The sequence below is a fragment of the Micrasema longulum genome, unplaced genomic scaffold (genome assembly GCF_059751315.1).
Source record: "Micrasema longulum isolate JH-2025_06_02 unplaced genomic scaffold, ASM5975131v1 h1tg001182l, whole genome shotgun sequence".
NCBI classification, from domain to species: domain Eukaryota; kingdom Metazoa; phylum Arthropoda; class Insecta; order Trichoptera; family Brachycentridae; genus Micrasema; species Micrasema longulum.
In genome coordinates this window covers 47,781-71,897 of record NW_028278369.1, presented here as the reverse complement: position 1 = coordinate 71,897, position 24,117 = coordinate 47,781, and the positions used below count along the sequence as shown (strand labels likewise).

General features: G+C 31.4%; 1 protein-coding gene across 1 annotated transcript in view; it reads right to left on the bottom strand.

The window, feature by feature from the left end:
• LOC148276602 (centrosomal protein of 162 kDa) overlaps positions 1-24,117 on the bottom strand; it is a 60,816-nt gene that overhangs the window by 9,524 nt on the left and 27,175 nt on the right. The window contains exons 2-3 of the mRNA XM_088234039.1: positions 1,001-1,571; positions 201-719 (exon numbers count right to left, since the gene is read on the bottom strand). Of these exons, the coding sequence (XP_088090165.1) occupies positions 201-719; positions 1,001-1,571 (1,090 nt within the window). The remainder of the gene's footprint in view (positions 1-200; positions 720-1,000; positions 1,572-24,117) is intronic.

Genomic DNA, 24,117 nt, shown 5'->3' with positions numbered 1-24,117 from the left:
TGATAATTATGAAAAGGAGAAGATATAGGATATAAAAAAAACATATGTATTGTTTTCCCGACTACACTACAGCATCATGATTTAATCAATTATTAAATTATATTACATAAATTTGCATTTATTTATCACGGGCATAATAGTTTATAACATTCAGTCTTAAAATTCTTCAATGTAGATCTTAATCAAATAACATTACAAACCTTCTTTATCTTTTTGTAATTTAAGAATAAGTCTCTTTGCATCATCCAATTCCCTTCCGAGTCTAGCGATGGTCTTCTCCTTTTGTGATAATTCCGTAGTTAGCCCTCTGACAGTTGCGATTAAATGGCTATGACTATCTTCTCTGCCTAAAGAACAAGTTGCTCTATCAGTGGGTGGTTGTGCCTTGGAACATTTGGCTGATGTCGGTTTGACGATTTGAGTTTGGATAGCAATGGGAATAGTGTTTTTTTCCGTCTGAACAGTCACACTCCTCGCATTTTTAGGTTTGATAAACTCTTTGAGCTCAGAGTTAATGTGCTGCAAATTTACAACTTGATTCTCTAGGTCGCCTATATGAGTTTCATAATTGCATTTCATAGAATTCACCTTCTCGTGTACTGTTGTCAAGGCCAATTGATATTTATTTTCTTGATCTTTTAGTTCATTTTCGAGGAAGGAAATTCTATTTTCTAGCAATGTTTTTGTATTGCGTTCAGACGTAGGATGCTTTGAAGCAACTAGAAATGTAAAGATTTTCATAATTACATCACATAAACAAAAATCAACAAATGATATTGGTGTACCTGTGCACTATTAGGTGCGACTAAAGGAATGATGATGAAAAAAATCATATTTTATATAATAATTTAACAGAACTATATAATTTAATTCCTTGTGTTTTAAAAATAACAAATATGTACTCCTTTTTTAAAATACTTTGTGGTAACCCACCTACAGATGGACAATTGGTGACAAAAAATTAAAAATTATTTATTGAAGATTATTATTTGAAACCTACCTATCAATGCTGACACTGAATCGGGGTGCCGCCTAGCGAGGATACCTTCCATTTCCTTACATTGTCTTTGTAAATCCTGAATTTTTATTTGATCTTTACTGGATTGAATCAGACGATTTTTATTTTCCTCTTTACAGTGTGCTATTTCTTCTTTGAACTTGGACTCGGTTAAGTCGATACGACTTTTGTCCAATTTTAAGGCTTCCATGTCTTTCCTAAGCTTCTCTACACTTCCGTCTTTTTCATTTAGTTGTATTTCGAGGAATTTGTTATCTCTCAACAGTTCTTCATTGACATTTTTAGCTAATCTACTTGAGTCAGCCAAATTGTCATGCAGCATTTGTATACTATGCAATCTCTCATTTTTTTCTTTCAATTCTTCTTGAAGACTGTTGATTAATTTTAAATTCTTCGCCTCATCTTGCTGTATTAATGTTTGTTTCTTCTGTTCTCCTCTTCCATTTGTAACTTCACTGAGAGATTGTTTAAGTTCATAAATAGATGGATCTTTGTCAGTCTTAGCAGCCATGTCAGCAATTCCCTTTTCTAATAGAGGTTCATCTAATGTGACCTGAAAATAAATAAAACGTTTTTTAGAAATCATGGGACATTCTTATAGTAAAAATAAAAGAGTCTTCATTACTTATGAAGTAATTTTTCAATGGCAAAAATTGCAATGACATGTTTTAAGATGTTATAAATATTGATGTATTTTTTACTATTACATTCTTTTTTTCAGAAAACATGTGGGAAGCTGCACAAGTTATTGGACACCATTAATAAATAATGTAAAATACAGAATCATAAATAATTTCATTGAATAAAATAAAACCTTAATCAATTCATTAAAAAATATTTTACATCTGAAACCATTCAACAAGGCAATGATCATATTTGAAATGTATTATTTTTTTTAAGGTATTGTTGAGCACATATTCGAGAATATTTTTTTTGACAAATACTAAAAATACATAGGTATTATACAGTACAAATATATTTTTATATTGGACAGTTTATTTTTATTTAATAAATATAATTATATTAATATTCCAGAGCCCTAATTACAATGGGAAGTTAACATTTATATTCAATTTTATCTACAAAGTAAAATTAAGTTTTCTGTATGAAAAGCAGAATACGCCTACAATTTTCTCTTCTGAACATGTTCAATTATAGGTTACCGGCGAAGATACTTTAAATGTTCATCAAAATATACTCATTTTCGTACAGAAATATTGGTTTTTCTTTATAGACAGTCGAAGATAACTCTGTTAACTTCCCATTGTAATCGGGGCCCAGAGAAGAAAAAAAAATATGGTAAGATCCTCATTGTTACTTTACTAGTCAGTAGTCAAGGGCTGTTGTATTGCTGACCTCTAAAATTACGTAAACAAAATTACCAATTTGCGCTTCATAATTATAGTAAAATAAGTCCTGATTTTCCGACAAATCCCGTGGCTTGTGATTATTTTTAAACATTTTTAATTGGCGATCATCGGCACTAACTAGTGCAGAAAAAAATTCCACGGAGTTGATCATCGGCCTCAAAGTTTCTGTGCAAGTTTTAATGTTAAATATTTTTTTCTAAACTAATTTGATTCGCCAAAACTCAATTAGTATTAACTGAGGTAATAAAAAATAATGTGAACTACTATTTGAAAATTGCATAAGATTTTTCGCACATTCTATGTTAAATAGGCTAAAATGAAAATTGTTAAACATTTGTTTTCCAACAATATTTAAATACTGGATTTAATCTCTTTTTATATCTGTAACATAGACTTCAATATCACAAAAAAATATTTGTGATATTGATAATAATTTTGATACAAAGTATCTATCAAACTTCCAAGTTCAGTTTTAAGATGCCTACTTATGTGAAAGCGTTCATTGGTCAATAATAAATTAAGAAAATACAAAAAAAATTCGACGTTTTTGTGGTATGGTTATAACTTACTGTTAAATAAATAAATATCAAAAAATAAATAAAATTAAAAAGATATTAAAGAGTATTCAAGTACGTTTTCCTTTTGTGTAAAATCGTTATATTAAATTAACATGCCGACCAGTTTCATGTGTTTTGTTTAAAGTATTTTTATTGAAGATAAAATATTTTTTTAGTAACCCGTAACCCATTTACGTATTTACAAACAAAAAACGTAAATCTCTCGTGGGTACTCGTATCTTAAAATAATACGGTCGGCTATTATCTAAGTATTGCATCCACATTTTTAGTAATGCCAATATAGTTCTGAGTAAGGCAGGCGAAAAAATAAAATAGTATTTCGTATGACCCCAGTTTCCACAATTCTGTATTCAGTATTCAGATCACGAATGGCTAACGGCAGAGGTAATAGTGGCCATACACTGAAAACCGACCGCGGCTAATACCTAGGTACATTCAGTTTCTATACAATATGACCAAATGTACAAACTCACAATAACAGGATAAAACGATAATCAACTCTAACCAAGAAAAAAGTTGACGACTTTTCTAGCTATTTTCATACCACCTAGGTACATGAAAAAACAGATTAGTAAAAAAATACAAATATCAACGTTTATCAAGCATAAGCTTATGACAGCAAAAGGGGATTTCTCTATTAATAGGTACAATATCTCGTTTCAACATATATTAAAAACTAACTCAAACCAAAAATACAAATATTACATTATTGGTTCATCTGTTTGCTCACCAATAGTAAAAATACTAAAAAGCGATAATACCATCGCTTTTGAAGTCCAGAATTACATAAGCACATTGCATTGTTCTACGAATACGAGGTAAAAGATCTCAAACTAAAGAAAAACAAAGTACCTATAGTCAAATAATAATACGTCAAATCATTTGAAGGCGTACGTGTAGTAAAACTATATACGGTATATGCACATTATATAATATGTATGTAGAAATTAGTGTAGAATGAAAGACTGAAACGAGCTTTATTGACAGAATGAAGAAGTTCAGTGCAACAGGAAATTAGATACAAAAAATGTCTTCTTACGCGCGGCGAAAATTAGAGCAATTAATTGTACGGCGAAGTTTCTCGAAAATGTATTAAAAAAATAATAAAAAATATTTTGATAAAAACGAACTACTTTGAACGACATCACTAGTTCTCCGGAATCAACCAATGATAGAATGTTGTGATACATTTCCGGTTACCGAGAAGTCTACACACCAATCAGGACAACTCACCGTAGGAACCTTGATACGTCACAGGCGGAGTAATTTCAAAATAACAAAACTTTAAAAAATCATCACGCTCATAATCATCATCATCATCATTTCCTTTCCGCACCTGATGGTGCATAGGGCACTGCATTGGTACATCAATCGCAGCGCTTGATCACTTTTGTTACATGAAGGTGAGATGATCAGTCTTACGCTTCAGGTACCAGTCCAGGGACTATGAAATACTCTAGTGTGAAAACACCCTTTTAAATAAATATTTCATATTAACCGTGCCGGGAATCGAACCCGAGACCTCTTGCATGATAGGCGAATCCGCTGACTTTTACACCACGAGGCCGAAAATACGATAAAACTATACATATTTTTGTTTTTAAAACCACAGAACCTCCTCATTAAGATAGGGGTTGCGATGGTTTGGATATTATACAGGGTGTTCTTTAAACCCTGTCACATCCGAAACCACGTGTGTATAGTAGAAGGAATTGACGGTAAAAAAGAATAAAATATTTACGATGCGAAAAGATTTATGATTTACGGCGGAAAAAAATGGCACTATCGAATTCCATAAATACTGGAAAATTGTCATCGGCATGCATGCATGAGAAAATGTATGTAAAGAAGCGATGTCTTGGTGTAAAAACATTAGTTGCATATGCTTTACAAAATCCTACGAAGAAACTGCGTAATTGTCAGTATTTTTTTTTCCTTAAGTGTCATTTTCATTTTCGTCTAACATGTGACGCTTTATTCAAGGCCGTAAAAGCTAAAAAATCGGATACCGACCCAAAAGGACGGGTCAAGAATAAATAATTTAGGCGGAAAAAATCAATGCCCTACCAATGAGGTCATTGAATAATAATACAATGTATTCAACTCGTAAATAAGTGCTATTCAAAATACGCAGAGCGAAAGTGGTACGATACTAGAGCGTGGAAATTGAAATACAAATGATCTACACCTATATTATAACTGCATAGCGAAGAAGGACAGGACATTCAAAGGACACGATTTCACTTGCGTGATAGAACTAAATCAAATTTCTCGAAGCGGTACACTTGCAACACGTGCACAAAGCGTTCTGGTCATAAAAATATATTTTGGACCGTGTTGAAATTTCTCAAAAATTCCGACAGAGCTACTTATTATGTAGAAGTTGGAAGTAAGAAGGGTGAAGTCGCCTGTAGCTTAATCACAAATAACTATCGACGTGCTAATAAGCGACGTGATAACAATTTCTCACCATGGTTGTTTATCGTGTTCGCGATCACAATGGAACATCCGTGAACACCTAATATTAAATGTCAAAATATTTACGTTTCGCGACGTATAATCCTGCTGCGCAATCACATATTTGAATTTCATCGGTGCAAATATGGAAAATATTCCAAAACTGCTATTTTTATTTATATATTTATTATGCTATTGATTGCTGGCGGTTGGCAAGCCAAATGTCAAAAAAAGCAGTCGCCACAGTAATTGTAATTTAATTTTCACTTTTTTGTATTAGATACTCCTTACTGTTTTGCAGATGCAATATATTCTATTATTTTTTATAGAAAATGCCGATTTTTCGCCAGTGAACTGTATTTATTTACGAGGAAAACAAAAAACAAACCGACACGAGCGTTGACTTAGAGATTTCACTCGTGTTGACTTATGACTGCGATAACTTAAGCATGTTCATTATTGTTCATTGTGATTGCTCAAATGCTTAGCGTGTTTTTAAGCACGTCATTTATAATACTACTGACTGTCAATAAACATGGTGTACTCGGCTGATAGAGTTTTGAACGGCATAACATAACTACGAGTGAAAAAAAAATCTGGAAGGGCCTGGGATAGCTTAGATAAGCTACATCTACAACAGGGGGGAAAGTCATTATTATACCTATATACAACCAATGCACTAAATTCGGTGAACGCGCATTTGCGGTTACAGGTTATGGCATAAACGCTATCCCATCAGAATGTCTGAAGTGAAAGTGGAGGGATGTTTCATAAAATAGAATTGTTTAACTTAAATCTGACATAATTTTATTTAAATTTACAATAAGTTCAATTTAAATCGGATTCAATATTGCTTAAGATCATTATTTTGAACGCGCGACGAAGTCTAAATGAAGACCCGGGTGACATTGGATACGTGAAATGTCACGGAGACTTGTCACAGAAATTGGGTTCATACACGGTCAGAGTAGTGAATATCGTTGTCAAAGTAATCAAAAACAGGACACAAAAGGTCTGTTTTGGTGTGTTAATATAGACCAGCTTCTCCTAAATGAGTTTTGTGTAGTCTCCTCTTTAAAAGACAAATACGAAGAAGTTCTTTAAAAGGAACACAGCACCGACTATCCCACCAGATCCTCACACAATAGTCAAATCATTTGAAAGGAACATACATATTGTAAGCTATATAATATAACATATCAAGGCTTTACTGACAATATGTCCATGTAGGAAGCAATTGCCTTAAGGCAATATGCCCGCCCTTATATGTATATATATTGTATATGTATATTATGTGTCAAATAATTAAATTAAATAAAATGCATTAAGTCATTATAACAAGTTCCGAGATAATCGCATTTAAAGCTTTTTTATTCCTTTAACGCATTATTTCTCCCACAGTTTTCTTTTATTTGAATTTTTTCGGAGCTTTGAAAGAGTAATCTTTATTCTAGGCATAGCATAAAATGTGAAATAAACATCTTGCACCTATATTGAAAAATATTAGAAATATATGAAGACTGTTGACTTAATGCATTCTGTCAGTATAACCTCGATATCATAATTAGCGAGACACAAAATAAAACTGATATTTTTAAAATTATTTAAAAATGCGCCTTTATAATAATAATAATAAAACGTTATTATAATCTTCTTTTCCACATCCGCTCCTAAGTGAAGCATGTGGACATCACCGGACGCCTCCAGGGCCCCGATTACAATGGGAAGTTAACAGAGTTATCTTTTACTGTCCATAAAGAAAAATCGATATTTGTGTACGAAAATGAGTATATTTGCATGAAAATTTAAAGTATCTTCATCGGTAACCTGTAATTGAACATGTTTAAAAGAAAAAAATGTATCCATATTTTACTTTTCATACAGAAAATTTCATTGTACTTTGTAGATAAAATTGAAGATAAATGTTAACTTCCCATTGTAATCGGCCCAGGAGACCATATCGCCAGGCAGCACTCTGGCCTCCCACGACAATCCCGCGTCCCTTAGTTCCGCCGAATAAAGCCGAAAGATCGTGATCGACGCCCTTCCAGTACAGGACGGCGGGACGGGAGCCCGCAGGCGTAAAGAAGTGGCAACTCGGGTTTAGGTTCTCCTCGGGCAAAACTATTATAACCTGTTTTTATTTCAATACAAAGTTATATTTTTATCAATTTTTATTTTACATTTTTACCTGAGAAAAAAAATATGGCGAAATGTTTTTTTTTGTTTAAATTATGTGTATATTATATATACAATTAACGAATAATGCAGTTGAAGAAAAACCTATTGTTATAAGTGAGAGTGAAGCATTGTTCATGTTGAAGAAATTGAAAGTTTGATAAAGCAGCCTATAAACATACAATAGCCTGTTAATGCACATCCTTAATAATTGTACATGTATATACAATCAAAACAATCACTTAATGTGCTTGGAAAAAAGAAAACATGATATTATAAACGATTGTGTTTTTTGAGATTTAAATCTTTTGTAAATAGTAAAGCACAAAAAATATTTAAAATATAGAGGAAATTAGAAACGTAAGGCAAGCTAAGTTAAGATATTTTTAGTGCATATTTTTTTAATGCCAATATTCTGATATATACACACTGTGTAACATTCACCTTTCTGCCCATATTTGAACATCTATATTCCTTCAATTCTTTCATCTGTTGATGTTTGTGAAGTTAAAGAGCTGAAACCTTTATTTATGCGGGTGAGATTCATCTAATTAAATTATTTCACCTACATACTAGGCAACGCCTGAAAAATTTATTTTTTCAATTTCTATACTTCTTCATGGACCAGGTGGATTTATCAACAATATTTTGAGTTTGTCCAAATTTTTGTAGACAAGGACTGGATTCAACTCCCTGGGGAGCTGTTTACATTAACATATTACAACAGAGATGAAGAACATTTAAGAGAAGGTAATATAGAAGTCTAGGCATCTACAGGGCTTATGACCTGTCATTGGCTGGTTTAAGTGGCCACTTAACACACTGTGTAACATAAATTTGAATAAAATTGTATTGTAATAAATTAGGCAAGGGTTCTTTCATATCATGTTAAAATTCAAACTTAAATCTAAGAAAAATGTGTTAAACTATTTTCAAATGAAATTTATGGTTATACAATTTATTTATTTTTATAGCATATTACAGAATATGCTTTTGTGCCCTATTTCCAGATTTAAAAATAAATTTTGTCTCTTGGGTTGAAAAATGGGAAACTCCCAGGGATACCCCATTAAAAGAGACCGATGTTTGCGAAACTTTGAAACCGATAAGGACACCCTCGATCTTTAAAACGGTTTTTGGGCATGTGGGGAAAGTGCTTTCACGTTAATATTTTACTACCTACGACTGGCACCCGGAGCGTAAGACTGATCACCCTACCTTCGTGTAACAGATAATAGAGACACGCTGCATTTGGTGTTCTAATCCAGCGCCCTTTGCAACATCCAGATGTATATATTTTTAAACGTCGAAAGTCGGACCACAAACCTAAAATTTATACAACCGAAGTGTGACGAATGGCAACATTTTCACGGTTAATAAACAATAAAAAAAAATATATTTAGCATATGCTCACCACGTAGGTTTACGACCTCAAAACAATATCGAGTCGTGATCGCCAAAACATCGTAACCGACAAAAACAATATTTTAGAGAATATTCATTTGATCTTCCGAATGAGGCAGTTCGGTGTTTTTTTTTTTTTTGGTGATTGGTTCGATTTGTTTGACTATCGTTACTAAACCATATTTTCGGTAACTCGATTTCTTATTTCTTTATCAGAGGCATCCAATAAGGCATTCTTCTGTCTTGGATCCCTAGCCATTGTGAAATTCCCGGTAACGAGAGGGTGGACGAGTTGGCAAAGGAGGCGGTCCATTCCGGGGATCCTGCCTATAGTAATTTCCTGCCACTAGGTGATCTCCTCGTTATGGCAAAGGAGAAACAACTTCGTTCGTGGCAAAAATATTGGGTAGCCTTATCCCAAGCCAAGGGAAGACGTCTTTTCCAATTGAAACCAAATGTAACGAATCTATCTCTTTTCCATGTACCCACAGTTCGCACCAACTATGCTCAGAACTCTCCTCTGATTCGCTTGACGCGTAATTATAATTTATTTTTTAATAACATAGACATATTTAATTGCAGTTAACTCACTTTTAAAACCAAAATTAAAAAACTATTGTTTGAAAAAAATTATGTTTCGTTATAAAAAAAAAATATATATATATTTTTACATTATAATTTTAAATTGTTTCTATTCACTCATATATCAAATACACACTTATCCTGTCCTTAAACCTACCCTCACACCCATATACATTCACACACATATTCACATACCTACCAAAACCACACTCCACTTTTTTACACACGCATCCTCACACACAAAAAAAAACTCGCACACATGCACTTCTATAAATTATATTTAACTGAACTGGATTTTTATAATTGTATTTATGTGGAAAACTGATTTGGCTTTATTTTATGTTTTTTTTTATAATGTTGTGTATATTTCTTTGTATTGCTGTTGTTTTTCTTAATAAACAAAATAAATAAAATAAAAAAATAAGTAACAGAAAAGCCTTGGTTTTCCAAAGTGATTCCGAACAAATTTGAGACATCTTCCATATGCAGAATGCGTATTGGACACTCTTGTAATAGTTCTCACCTGTTCAGAATCCATGTCCGGGACTCTGCCATTTGCGAATGTCAGCTTGAGGAGGAAGATCTAAATCATGTTTTTTTTTATGCCCCATTAATGATTGTTATCCTGAGTTCCTATCCGACCTCTTCGATATCAACATCCCGTTCCCTGTTCATATTCTTACTCTCCGGTCCCCACTCAATAAACGTGTATTTAAAATTATTTGATAATATCGAGTTATAAATGGTGTTAAGCTGTAAATATGTTATACAAGGTGTTCTTTAAACCCTGTCACATCCGAAACCACGATGATCCGTATGAGCAAGAAGACATATTGGCACATTAAAATATTTTTTTAGAATGAATAAAATTTACAAAAATAAAATATTTAAAAAAACATATGGTTGCTTACTTCTGCCGGGGAGAAACGAGGAAGGGGGGGAGGAGTCTGATATACCGTCAACCGCGCAGCGGCGCCCCCCTCGTTTCTCCCCTGCAGAAGTACGAAACCATTTGTTTTTTTTTTATATTTTCCTTTAAAAACATTTTTTTATTCTAAATATTTTTTTTAATATGCTAATATGTCTTCTTGCCCATACCGATCATCGTGGTTTCGGATGTGAAAGAACACCCTGTATTATTGTATGTAGATATTGAATTAAATACTAACTTGTATATATTATACTTCTAACGCATGTGTAAATATGTAAACAAAAAAAAACTCTGCACTGGGATTGAAAAACGAAGAAGAAACCATATTTTCTTATTTTCATATTATATTTTTATGTCTCATAATATATTTGTATTATAAGCGGTACGATATATATATTTTTAAAAGAAATATTAGCGTTCTTATAATTTACACAAATATTTCAATTTTGGTGACCATTTTCAACGAGTTGTAAATAAGTCATTTTTAGAAAATAGAAATCAAGTTGGGGTAGAGTGGGGTTCGAAACTCGGACCTCTGATCCGTGAGTTCGCAACACTAGCCACGGGACCGCAACCTGTATTACTCCGCCTGTGACGTCTCAAGTTCTCTACAGTGAAGTTTCCTGATTGGTGGGTTGGCTTTCCGGTAGCCGGATATGTGTTACAACACTCTATCATTGGTTGATTTAGGAAAACTAGTGATGTCCTTCAAAGAAGTTCACTTTTATAAAAATCATTGGATTATTTTTTTCATACATTTCCGAGAAACTTTGTCATGCAATTAAATGCTCTGGTTTTTTTATCTTCTTAATTAATTGAATATATTTTGAGAACTAAGTTTTATTTCGAATATTTTTTTCTTTGAAATAAATCCTTAATAATGATGAAGTTCAGTGCAACGGGGAATTGGATAAAAAAAAAAGTTTTTCTACACGCTATAAAAATTAAGGGCATTCAATAATTTATTGTACGCTAAAGATTCCCGAAAGTGTATGAAAAAATTTAATGAAAACTGTAAAAAATGGACTACTTTAAAACGTCACAGGTTCTTGTGAACAATAACCATTCAATTATAGCATTAATAAATTACAACAGAGATGAAGACCATTTAAAGATGGTAATATAGAAGTCTATGTACTTATAGGGCTTATTACCTGTCATTGGCTGGATTAAGTGGCCACTTTACACACACTGTGCCGAGTGGCCACTTTACACTCCGTCACAAGTCCTGTACATGCCTAGACTTGTATATCTCCTTCTTCAAAATATTATTTATCTCTGTTGTAATATATTAATTTCAATAACTCCCAAGGGGTTGAATCCAGTTTTAAAGTTTTTGAAGTTGAAGATACTTTTTCTTAAAAAAACGAACTAAATCGGTTCAGTTATGAGGTGCGGAAAACGGGACGGCGAAACGTCGATTTTGTCGATCTTACTTAGGAAAAATCAGTCCGACGTGCACTTGTTCTTTTCGCACAGTATCGGGGAGGCATTTGCGAGAGAGTGACAGGAAAACAATGCCCAAATAACTATTCATCAAAATTTCATTTCCAGACACCGCCGCTAATCCTCTTGATACATTCGTCAATTAGTTAAACTTTTCAACACAGAAGCGAACTGAAAATTAATTTTTAAAATACACAAACAACTGTAAGCGTTATTTTTCCCAAATTATTTTTATTTTAAATGTTGTTGCATTTTGATGTGACGCAGTTTATTTATTTGTTACTGAAAATCAAAAATAAGAAATGTGGGTACGTAAAGATAACAAAACGAACCGAATAAATATTGGCGACAGAGGTGAAACATTAAGGCCGTTTTCACACCTGCCACGTAAATCCATACTACCCGATATTTTACCGCGCTTATCCTGCAAACGCATACAAAATCTGTTACCTTTTCACACGCGTTGTAAAATGAATACGACCCGGTCTGTCAGACATAAATCTGTTGGGGTGTGCTTAATCGCAAACGATTATTATCAATATTAATAGTTCGAATAACCGAATTAGATTATTCCCGTAATCGACTTTTTATTTATGGATAATGCGTTGTTTTTTCAAAATACTTATGAAGTATGAAGAATGAAAGAAAAAATATTAATTAAAAATATATAAAATAAATATGCCTACTCTTATAATGCTTTATTGTATACACTAACTAAAAAAATACATAAAAACTTATGTATTGTACTCGTAATATTATTATTATTGTAAAAAAATATTTTTCGGTCATTTCTGTTTAGAAAAAGGTGTTTTTTAATTAGGTATTTTTTCTATTTTTTGTTATTATTATTACCTTTTTTTTTAATAAAAGAAATATTCCTTCACACAGGTTTTATCAAGGGGACCATTGAGAAAGAATGGTGTATTTCTATAAAATAATTTAATAAATATAATAATAATAACGCGTAAATCAGGGAATTTTCATGTACCTAAGTTTTGCTCAACGAAGTTCGGAAAAAGGTTTCTGGAAAGTATTGACCATTCCGAATTTTAAATAAATATTAAAACACGGAAAATCGAATAGCCAATTCAAAAGTGTCGTAATTAAAAAATATTACTTAAATCTTTTTGATAGTGATAGTTATTAATGTTATTTATATAGATGGTGTAAAGTACTATGCTTTATGTTTCTTTTTGTTTTCTTACAATTTCGGATGTATTTACTATGTATGATATTATGTATTGTCACAAAAATGTCTCATTTTTATTTACGGTCCCAAATGAGGTTTTTTTTAATTCCTGGGAGTATAATATCTTAGATATGTATTATATATTTCATAAATAAAATAAAAACAAATATAAATGTATATATATATTGAAATATTCAATACTTTTGAGGCATTTTTTTCAAAACTGTAATTATTTCATATATGTAATACTGTCTGTAGCTCTGATTTAATATAAAGAAATACATTATGCTACATTGCCTCTGTCACTTCAAAACTTTATATTTTTATATTCGTGCTTTTCTTGTCTGATAAAGTTATGGGTTTTAATATTTTTTTATTTTTGTTTTGTCCTTAAATAGTACAAACACAATACATGAATGTGTTAATATATTAACCTATATATAATTATTAGTCGGCCTCGTGGTGTAATGATAAGCGCATTTGTCTCCCATGCAAGAGGTCTCGGGTTCGATTCCCGACATGGTTGATAAGAAATATTTATTTAAAAAGGTATTTTCCCACCAGAATATTTCATAGTGCCTGGACTGGTACCTGAAGCGTAAGACTGATCATCTTACCTTCATGTAACAAAAAATGATCAAGATACGCTGCGATTTGAGTACCACTGCAGTAATTTAAGCACCATTAGGTACGGAAAGGGAATGACGACGACGAATTGTTATTAAAATATATAATAATTATTAACATTTCACTAATTAAAAAAATTCTTTAAGACCAACTCGAATGCAATCACTTTTTAAGAGCTAACTTATCTGCTACACACATGTTTTATCAACTAACATTCAAATGAAATGATTTTTTTTTGTTATTCTCTTATTCTCTTATTTCTAATGGTCTTTCCTTAAACTCTTATTTCTGATGGTCCACCTCGGTGAACCAACGAGTTCTGTGTCTTTGTTTTCTTACTAAATGGCAGACTTACTTCATTTTTATTTCTAGTTTCATATCCGAGTTCACACTGATAAGAAAAAATCTTGTTCCCTATGTTCAAAAGATTTTTTGTTCATTTTGTTTATAAACACAATTGTTTTGTATTTTGCTTTCAATACACAGGAATTTGGTTCTATGGAGTTGAGATTTGGTCTCAAAAATTGATAAATTAATTTAACTAAACTAAAATTATTTTTCTGTGTTAAAAACCTAACATGTTTTTTAAAATTGAATTTCATATATTGAAATTGATCAGGCAGAAACCCAAAATTTAGGCAAAAGAGCAAAGATAGATATTTTTTATTTGGCTAGGTTGGCATTGATTTTTTTTACTATTTCGTTAGCTTAATAGAAAAAAAACTGTATTATTTTTAAGTATTCAATATATTGTTAGCTATAGAGTGATTTAGACAAGTAAAAAAATACCGAACGTATTAAATATTTTTGATGAATTTTCATAATGTTCCTTTTATTGTAAGAAACATGACTAAATAAGTATTTTTATACACAACGTATTATTATTTAAATTTTGTTTATATGTTTTAATTCGTATATATCTTAAATCTGCTAGTTTTTATTCACAAATGAAATGATAAATTAGGAACCGTTAAGTCAAACGCACAGAAGTGTAAATAAACCACGCTGCTAATTAGCGTATTATTAAATAATATCTGTCGTCTTCATAGAGATCCCATCCCGCCTGACATTAATGTATTTATTTGCTTTACAAACAATGAAAAATAATATACAGAAACATTAAAATAAAAAAATGCACTACTTATTTTTCATCAATTACGTGCAAACACTTTTAATAATATTTTACTTAAACTTAAAATACATATATAAACAAAATGAACAATATAACCCACTTATTTATAATATAAATTAGAAAGGGTATAAATAAATAATATGCACTTATTAGTGCAGTTTTTAGTTTTCATGTAAATTATTTATTATTCGGAAAATATTGCTCTTAAATAAATACCTTTTTTTTTTTAAACTGATATAAAATATTCGATTATAATAACAGGTTTAAAAATATTCATAAGAACATCGCAAAGAGTTTTTACGAATGTGTTAGTGAAAAAGTAATGTACCGCCATTATTCGTTTAAATAAGTTTCGATAATAATATCGATTTATCGTTTATAAAAACGAATATTTCTTTATATTAAAGTAAATTTATATATACATCGGTAGAATTTATATTGAAATACATTATCACCAAACCCCTATCAGAACCTAATGGTGCATAGGCCAGTGCATTGTTAATTTGAATGTATATATGATTTAAATCATTATATAGACATAATAAAGTAATAATTGCATACAATAAACATTAACGTATGCGAGTGTATAAGTCCTTGTTTACACCTTCAACTTTAGTAAGCAGAAAATTAACTATCAACAAAATTACCAAAACAATCAAATTATACAAAAAAAAAAAGATTTTTTTTTTGTACAATTTGACTGTCTAGTTTCGGCTACAAAATGTTTCCCTCTTTAGGGTTATTTAACAAGTAAACATACATAATACATATATTATATATTCGGTTGTGTAAGCAAATACAGTGGATTACAAAACAGTATTTTTTATTCTCAAATAAAAATTATACATTACGATGATCCACAATATTAGATTTACAAACATCTAAAATAATACAATGACATTATGTTCATCACCATCAAACTCTTATTCGCACCCAATGGTGCATAAGGTACTGGAGGTGCAAGTAATGATGTACCGCGGGAAAATTCCCGAAAGCGTAATTCCCCGGAGCAGGAGTACATTCCTCCACATACCCGAAACCGTTTTAAAGACTGTGGGTCTTCCTATCGGTTTTAATCATTCAAAAAAACAATATTTTGGTCAATAAATGAGTAGATCTTTTGAAATTTCTAATTTCGTATATTATTTCAATTCAATTTAACTTTATTACGTTCACTGCCCCTTTCACTGTGAGTTTGAAAGATTATATGGAGGGTCTTAGTCGGATATTGTCATTCATCCTTATGAACATACATGTGTATATTGCAAGCATAAATGGTAGCAAAAACGATATTTACTTGTATCGCAATAAATTCGAGATGCAAGGCGGTAAAATCTCCGCGGTATTTTACGGTAATTTTCGATAAGAAATGAATATGACGTACTAATTAATGATAATGATATCACTAAGTGGGGGTTAAAGGGGACTCTTCAATTGTATGCCGATGATACTGTCATTTTTTATCATAATAGTAATCTAAAAGAACTAGAAAAAATAATGAAGACAGATTTCGATAGTCTTGCCGACTGGATGCGATTAAACAAATTAAGTTTGAATATGAAAAAAACATCATATATGATTTTTGGGAACAAACAGGATTTGAAAATTAATATTTCTCTAGGAACTGGCTATATTGAAAAGACCAATGTTACTAAATACTTAGGACTATATATTGACTCTCAACTTTCATGGAAATACCAATATGAACATGTTAAATCAAAAATAGTACCCGTAACTGGCGTTTTGCATAGACTTCGTGGTCTGCTTCCTCACTCTGTTTTGTTTGCCGTCTATTACGCTATGATACATTCTCACCTATCCTATTTATGCTGTATTTGGGGTTTCGCTAACAAAAACCAGATTTCTGAGATTCAAGTTCTTCAAAACCGAGCTCTGAGAAGCATTCTTGGTTTGAAATGGGATTCCCATGTCAAGGATATTTATCGTAACACAAAAATACTTCCTTTCAAGGTAATGGCACTGTATGACATCACTAACACTATTTCAAACATCATAAACTTTTCTGCTCACACAAATTTAAAACTTACATTTAATCATGAAATTCACAACTATAATACACGACATGCAAAAAATCTTCACATTTCTAAATTTTGCTCCACGAAGTTCGGCAAAAGGTCTCTGGAATACATTGGTCGTATACAATTTAATAAACTGCCTGATGACCTTAAAAATGAAATGTCGAGTGGTAAATCTCAAAGACCAGAAATGAAGACCTATTTCTTGAATCTTTTTGAAAGTGATAGTTTTTAGCTCAGTTTCTGTGAATAGTCTATATATTGTGTTTTAGGTTTAAATGTTTTTCTTTTCTTTTTTTAATATTAAGTTCACAGAATGTTTAAATGTTTTTATTTTCTTTTTTAATATTAATTTCACAGAATGTTTAAATGTTTTTCTTTTCTTTTTTAATATTAAGTTCACAGATTGTTTGAATGTTTTTATTTTCTTCTTTAATATTAAGTTCACAGATTGTTTAAATGTTTTCTTTCCTTTTTTAATATTAAGTTCATAGATTGTTAAAATTTGTTAAAATTTTTATTGTTTAAATGTATACTATGTATTGTTACAAGAAATGTACTATTTTTTTTATGTACCGTCCCAAATGAGTTTTCTCGTACAACTCCTGGGAATATAATATCATGATATTCATGTCTTATATGTTTAATTAATAAATAAAAAAATAAAAAAAAAAATTTATTTTTCGAAGATGCAACAAATACAAGTAGCTTTGTTTTAGGACACGTTACATGACAGTGAAAACCAGGTTTAGATCCATCGGGTGGTTTTCAAGATTTATTATAAGTATGGGACGTTCAAGGTCATTCGGTGTGTACTTTTTTAATTTTTTTGACAAAAAAAGTGATCATATTTTGAAACTTAACAGGATCGGTGGACATAATGCCCTTAGCCCTCCCGTGCCTAAGGGGGGTATCTGGGGTCCCCCAGGTAGCATATTTGTTCAATACCTTTTTTGTTAATCATCATATTGATTTCATTTTATGCATAACTCTACTCCATTATGTTACAAATGTATCGAAGATATTAAAATATTTTTCCGCGGAACTCTTTTAATAATAATTCACATTTGTCTTTGTTTCCCCCCCGCGCAAACAGCATGCATCACAATTCATTTGCTATTTGCTCCACAGTTTAGTGATCTTTGATACTTCGGTCAATTTCCAGTTTACGCGAGTAAGATTTTGCATGCTAAGGGTGTTTAGAAAAAAGTATTATTATGACTAATAATTTCAAATAAACATAATTTTTATATTTAGCTATCTGGATATTGCGCATTGGATTTTGCATACAAAGGTGTTTTTTGAATAATAAGTGAATTTTTTAAAATTTATAAAACCTTTTTTTACTTCACCAATCTCAAAATGAGTAGAAAAAATTTGACGGATGATGTTATTGAGCAGCTTCTAAACGATACGGATATTGAAGTGTCTTCCAGTGATGACAGTGATTTAGAGTTAGAATCTTCAGATGATGTTTCTGAAACAGATGACTTTGTAATCGAAGATTACGATGAATCTGATTATTTCGACCAGGATAGTGTTAATTTAGAAGAAAACAGCCAAAATGACGGAGAAAACGTCTTCGCTTCTAAATCGGGTTACCAATGGAGCAATATTCTACCTTCTACTTCAACAACACGTTCCCATAACATAATTAGTCCTACGTCCAAATTAACTTTTTTTATTTTAATTTTGCATATTATATAAATTTTTACACGGCGTTGTTCGATTTTTGAGTTTTTATTTCTTGATTATTTGATTTTCAAGTTTTTTAATTTCGTATTTTAGATTTTTTAAGGTCTCGAGTTTTTTTTTATTGTATTTAATTTTTTTTTAATTGATTTAGTGATTTTTCAAAGTTTTTTTGCCATGGAGTTACTGTGGAGTAATAGAAATTACTATTTTGTATTATTTTTAGTCGTCGTATTCTGTAAAATTGTATAATATATCTACCTATGTAACCGATAAAAGGAATTCGTGCCGTGTTATACTTTATTGTATTTTATTTGGGAAACATACCAACAATTTTAAACACATTAAGATTGAGCTGTGTGATTTTTTTTCTATATTATTTTGTAAAATATTATTAGTTTTTAAAATTAATTCAAATAAATTAACAAACACGCTGTATATGGTTTACGAACTCGCTCATCCCTCTCCCGACCGCCCGCCGTACCGCCCCGCTAGCTAGTGGCGTAATTTCAATCAGTGGTATCCAAAACGTGGCAGCGGGAGGAGCGCGCTGCCATATAAAATATTATCGCAGCAGTATTTTATGAAAAAATGTATGAATTTCGCAGAAAACTGGAAATAGTATGAACCAGTTTTATAAACAATACCATGACAATTATAAAGACATTTTTTAAATATTTTTTTAAGACGTATTTATAGCATTTTAGCTGGGGTATTCGTAGTACCCCCTCGGAATTTTTTCACCCTCAGGCTCCCAAAGGTTAGTAAAACCGTGTGTGACCTTGAACGACCACCGCTCATGCCGCAATTAAAAAAAAAAAAAGTTTTTTTGCCTTTAATTACGTCCCTATAGATTTAATATAAAAAATATGAAAGCCTAAGAAAATAAAATTTATTAAAAATGTTCATATATTTTTTTCCTTTGGACCAATTCTTTTCAAGATACACGTTTGAACATCAAATAGAGTTGATCGAAATAGCGAAAAAGCGGTATTTGTACTAACTTTTTACTAATTGTTTGATAGTCAACCTATCAAAAGTCATCATCATCATCATCATCATTCTATGTCCGCTACCTAGTTGGAGCATATGGTGTTCACAAAGATCCTCCAAAAGCAAAAGAAAGAGCAAAAGTCGTACGGGTTTTGGGTATGTCATAATTCATGCTTTGGGAAAACCTCGTACGGACATTTTGCTGAGACCTCTCCTCATTGTTCGACCAAAAGCGTGTAAGTGCTTCTTTTAGGTACAGTTGTCTCATATCCAGCACCTTCATGTATTGGAACAGCTGTTTTGACGGGTATGTTGGAGGGTGCCGGAATATTATTCTCAATAATAATTTAATGATGTAATCGTATGTGTGTATATGAGTACTTACATTTATATTTATATTTTTGTTTTTTATTACTTTGTTGAAATTTTTACATATTTTTGAATTTGGATTTTAGGCCAGAGCATTCTTAACAATTTTAAATCGATTGATAAGGTGGTTGATAGCTTTCCTCATAAAGGTTTGAAAAAAACAATTATTTTTTGAAAATCATTGTTCAATAAGTCAACTTATATTCACTACACATTGTCACATATATGCACACCCATACATGAATACACAATATATTTAGTAAATACACACCCTCACACAATATATTTAGTCCCCCTCCCTAACATGTACAATAATACTGATACATTGTAACAAGTAGGTACTTAGCATAAATATTATTATTGTACAGTAAAAGTTATCCTCATAATGTAATTGTACACATTATATATAAATGTATATATTTGTACCGACATATTGAAACCATTGTATAAATTCCATAATGTGTTAATAATGTGGTTTTATAGTACATAAATTTAGAGTTAACTCTAATGGACCGGTGAAGTTTACATATTATATTACATGCTAAGTTTATCAATTAACTATTTGAATTTTTTAAGTACAATATTGTAAGGGAAAAAAAACATAAATGAAAGTAATTAAATAATTAAAATCGAAGTAAAAAAGTTATGTTAAAAGTTTCTAGTTAGTATTTACATAAATGGAAATAATATTAACATTAATAAAAAAACTTACTTAAAGTAATTAAAAAGTAAGAGTTAAAATAAAAAAGAATAAAAAAACATGATCAAGTGCACAAACCATTTTTTTTAAAGGTAAAATATATATTTACGTACCTACATATTTCAAGGGATTCAAAAAACCGATGAAAAGCAACTTTAAAAAAAAAGACAGTAAGTTTAAGTTAATTTAAAAAACATCTTCAGAATGATTGTTAGGAAGATAGAAAATATCAGTCTAGTGCGTCTAGAGGGGACATGGTATGCAAGTAGATTAATTAGTTCTGGGGAATCAAATTTATTATTTACAGTTTTGTAAAGCAGGATCTGATTGAAGATATCTTTTCTGTCTTTCAATGAATCAAGGTTATGAAAGTTTAAAGAAGTTAGGTATATAATTTGGAAAATACAAATGAAATTTGTATGTATATTTATATATATACACATACAAATGAAATTTGTATGTATATTTATATATATACATGATCCCGTAACTTCGAATCGATATTCGAATATTCGAATCGATACTTTAGGAATGAAATAGTTCCGCAGTCCCCATCCCCTTCTCACACACACAAATACAATTCTACTGACTATGCGATGTCGCATGGATACGCGCTGCACATGTGAAATGGGCCTAACATTTGACGAGTATCAACAACACCAACGTACTTATTCACGAATACTGGGAAATCATTTTTCAATAAATTTTTTGTTGAGTTCAATTTTTCAGAAGTTTTAAAGTAAAAAAGGCGTGCTGAATTCAAAACAGTAGTTAGTTTTCTACTATTACGTAAAAAAAAAATCTACAGCTTTTCATAATGTGACCACTCTCCGCTACTAGGGCTTAAGCTAGGGTTTCCTAGGACATCAACACCGTTTTCCTAGGAAACCACTCTCCAGTCACCGTTACGGCGGCTGTCCACCGCATCACCGTTCACTACGGCCGTTAAGAGACGGGCATCGCTGTCCTAGGAAACCCTAGCTATATTGGCTAAATCAAACCTCCCTCGATTGGAGAGGGGCGAATGATGCCCTAGAAGACTAGCGATAACTCATCTAGACTATTCAGTTACACCGAAGAAGATAGTGTAGTGAGATGTTGCGTGTCGCTCTTTAAAGTTAAGCGCATTTTGAAGTGGAGTCCGAGTTCTTGTATGTATACAAAGAGTTAGCACAGTATAGTTTCGTTTTATTTACATAAATGTGTTCTTATTTCCTTCCCTTCAGATTATGCCTGCCTCTGCTGTTTTGCATCGTAAATACTTAAACAGCACCAATGCGTTTTGTTATATATGTGGCAGTTTCACCATTCCCAAAGTCAAAAGACAGACGCGACAAGCGAATTTGTCAGGCATGCCTGTTTTGCATATTTTAAAATGAGAATTGGTGATAAGGTTCTTCAAGCAGCGTATAAAGAATTCACGGATGTGGACGAAGAGAACACGATAAAAAGTACCATTTAGTATACGAAAGAATTGGCGAGAGCCCAGAGATCATTCAAGCTACTGCCACTTTTGCATGGTGAAAACTTCAGGATATAACAAGAAAAACAAATGTAAAATAGAGTATCCTAGTTTACCGTCAGCTATACGCCCAGTGTCTCATTCGTCCCAGTGCTAGTTTTCGAAGAATTACCCTATTTTGAAATACGATATTTACGAGCATGGTAAAGATCGAAGTGACGCCGACGATAAAGATTTTGAAATAGAAGATGACTGCGTTCGTAAGGGATTGATCAACGTGAATTTAATGATTTGGCACGGGAATTGAGACTATTCGAAAAGGCTTCTAAATTCCTAGCATCAAGACTGTACGAGAAAAACATACTTAAAAAAGAGGTAAAATATCCTATTTTGATAAACAAAGGTGCATTTCTGTAAAACTTTATTGGTGACGGTGAATTTGTGTATTGCCATATCGTTTAAAGGGGGATTTGGGAAAGTGATCACTTAACCCGGCCGATGATAAAACACAAGCTCTGGAAAATGCCTAGACTACCATATTACAAACAGCTTCTATCTCTTTAAAAAGCATCTAATATTTAATAGTATCTCAGGCGAATGTTTTATCTTTTTGTTCTCTCAACAAGAAGCGATTTAATTCATAAAAATAATGCCTCCAATTGATTGATATTTCTCAAATGAAATACTGAACTTTCAAAATGATGGATCCAATCTAGCGAATATAAAAAGAAGCAATGACATTAAATTCCTCATTATACTTAAATCACAATAGAAGTTTATAACGAGATAGGTTATTTGCGTTAAGAAAAAATAATTTTAACTTATTTGAGAATCACAAGTATAGAAAGTCCAATTACAGCGGTGAATCAAAGGCTAGAATAGGGAGATAGGACACAAAACTTGCAAAAAAAATATTTTTTATACGTTAACGATTATTATAACTAATGGGGATTGGTATGAATTAAAACAGTAACGATCCCTTGATTACTGAGGACGCCAATCAATTGATTACTGATTGTGACTAAAAGTTTTAAATCCTTTTATGCGGATTTTACTTCGGGACCAAATGACCAAAATTCAGAAAAATAGGTAGTTAAGAGAGTAAGTTATTCAATTTTATTATTTTGGTATTGGCTTTTGCAAGTTCTCACGAATACACCACACACAATTTGAGGACTAAATTCCTTTCAGCGGTTTTATTCTAACCGCTAAATTTATTATTTTTGAGAACATGCTTAAGGCCGGTTGTTTAATTTTTAATTTTAGTCAAGAATCAAAAGTAATAGTTCAATTTTTGAAAAAAGTTTTTTTATTTTTTTATTTAAAATTTGATAAACCCTTACGGGTTACATTAATTTAACAAAATATTTTTATTTTTAAAATTTATATTCTACTGTTAATGATAATATTTTTAACATCTTTTGTAAAGTCTTTTGTTTAGTTTTGTCTGGTAGTTTATTGTATAATTGCAGTCCCTGGTTTATTAGTCTCGACTGTCCTTGTCTCGTTTTAGAAGGTTGTATATGACAGTTTTCTGATATTCTCGTATTGTGTCCATGTTTACTACATTTTTTTTCAAGTTTCAGTTCTTCGTCTACAATTACATCAGTGGTTAATTTATGAATAATTTTTTAAGATTCTAGTTTAAAGAGTTCACTTACATTGAATTGCTTAGTTTATTTATAGAGTTCTTTAGTTGCTGTTAGATGGTAGAGGTCATATACTAACTTTAATATTTTATTTTGCTGCCTTTGTAGTCTGTTTATGTCATTTTGATTTACTGTTACCTATAGTAGTTGCACATACAATATTTTAGTTTTTACATAGGCTTCATAGATTAGAATTTTTTCATTAAATTTTTCTTTATTTCGATTTTTAAATTACCGGGCCTGCAGAGCTGATATTTTTTCATTTAAATCTGATGTCGGTCAGGTCGCTACTAACACTCCATTT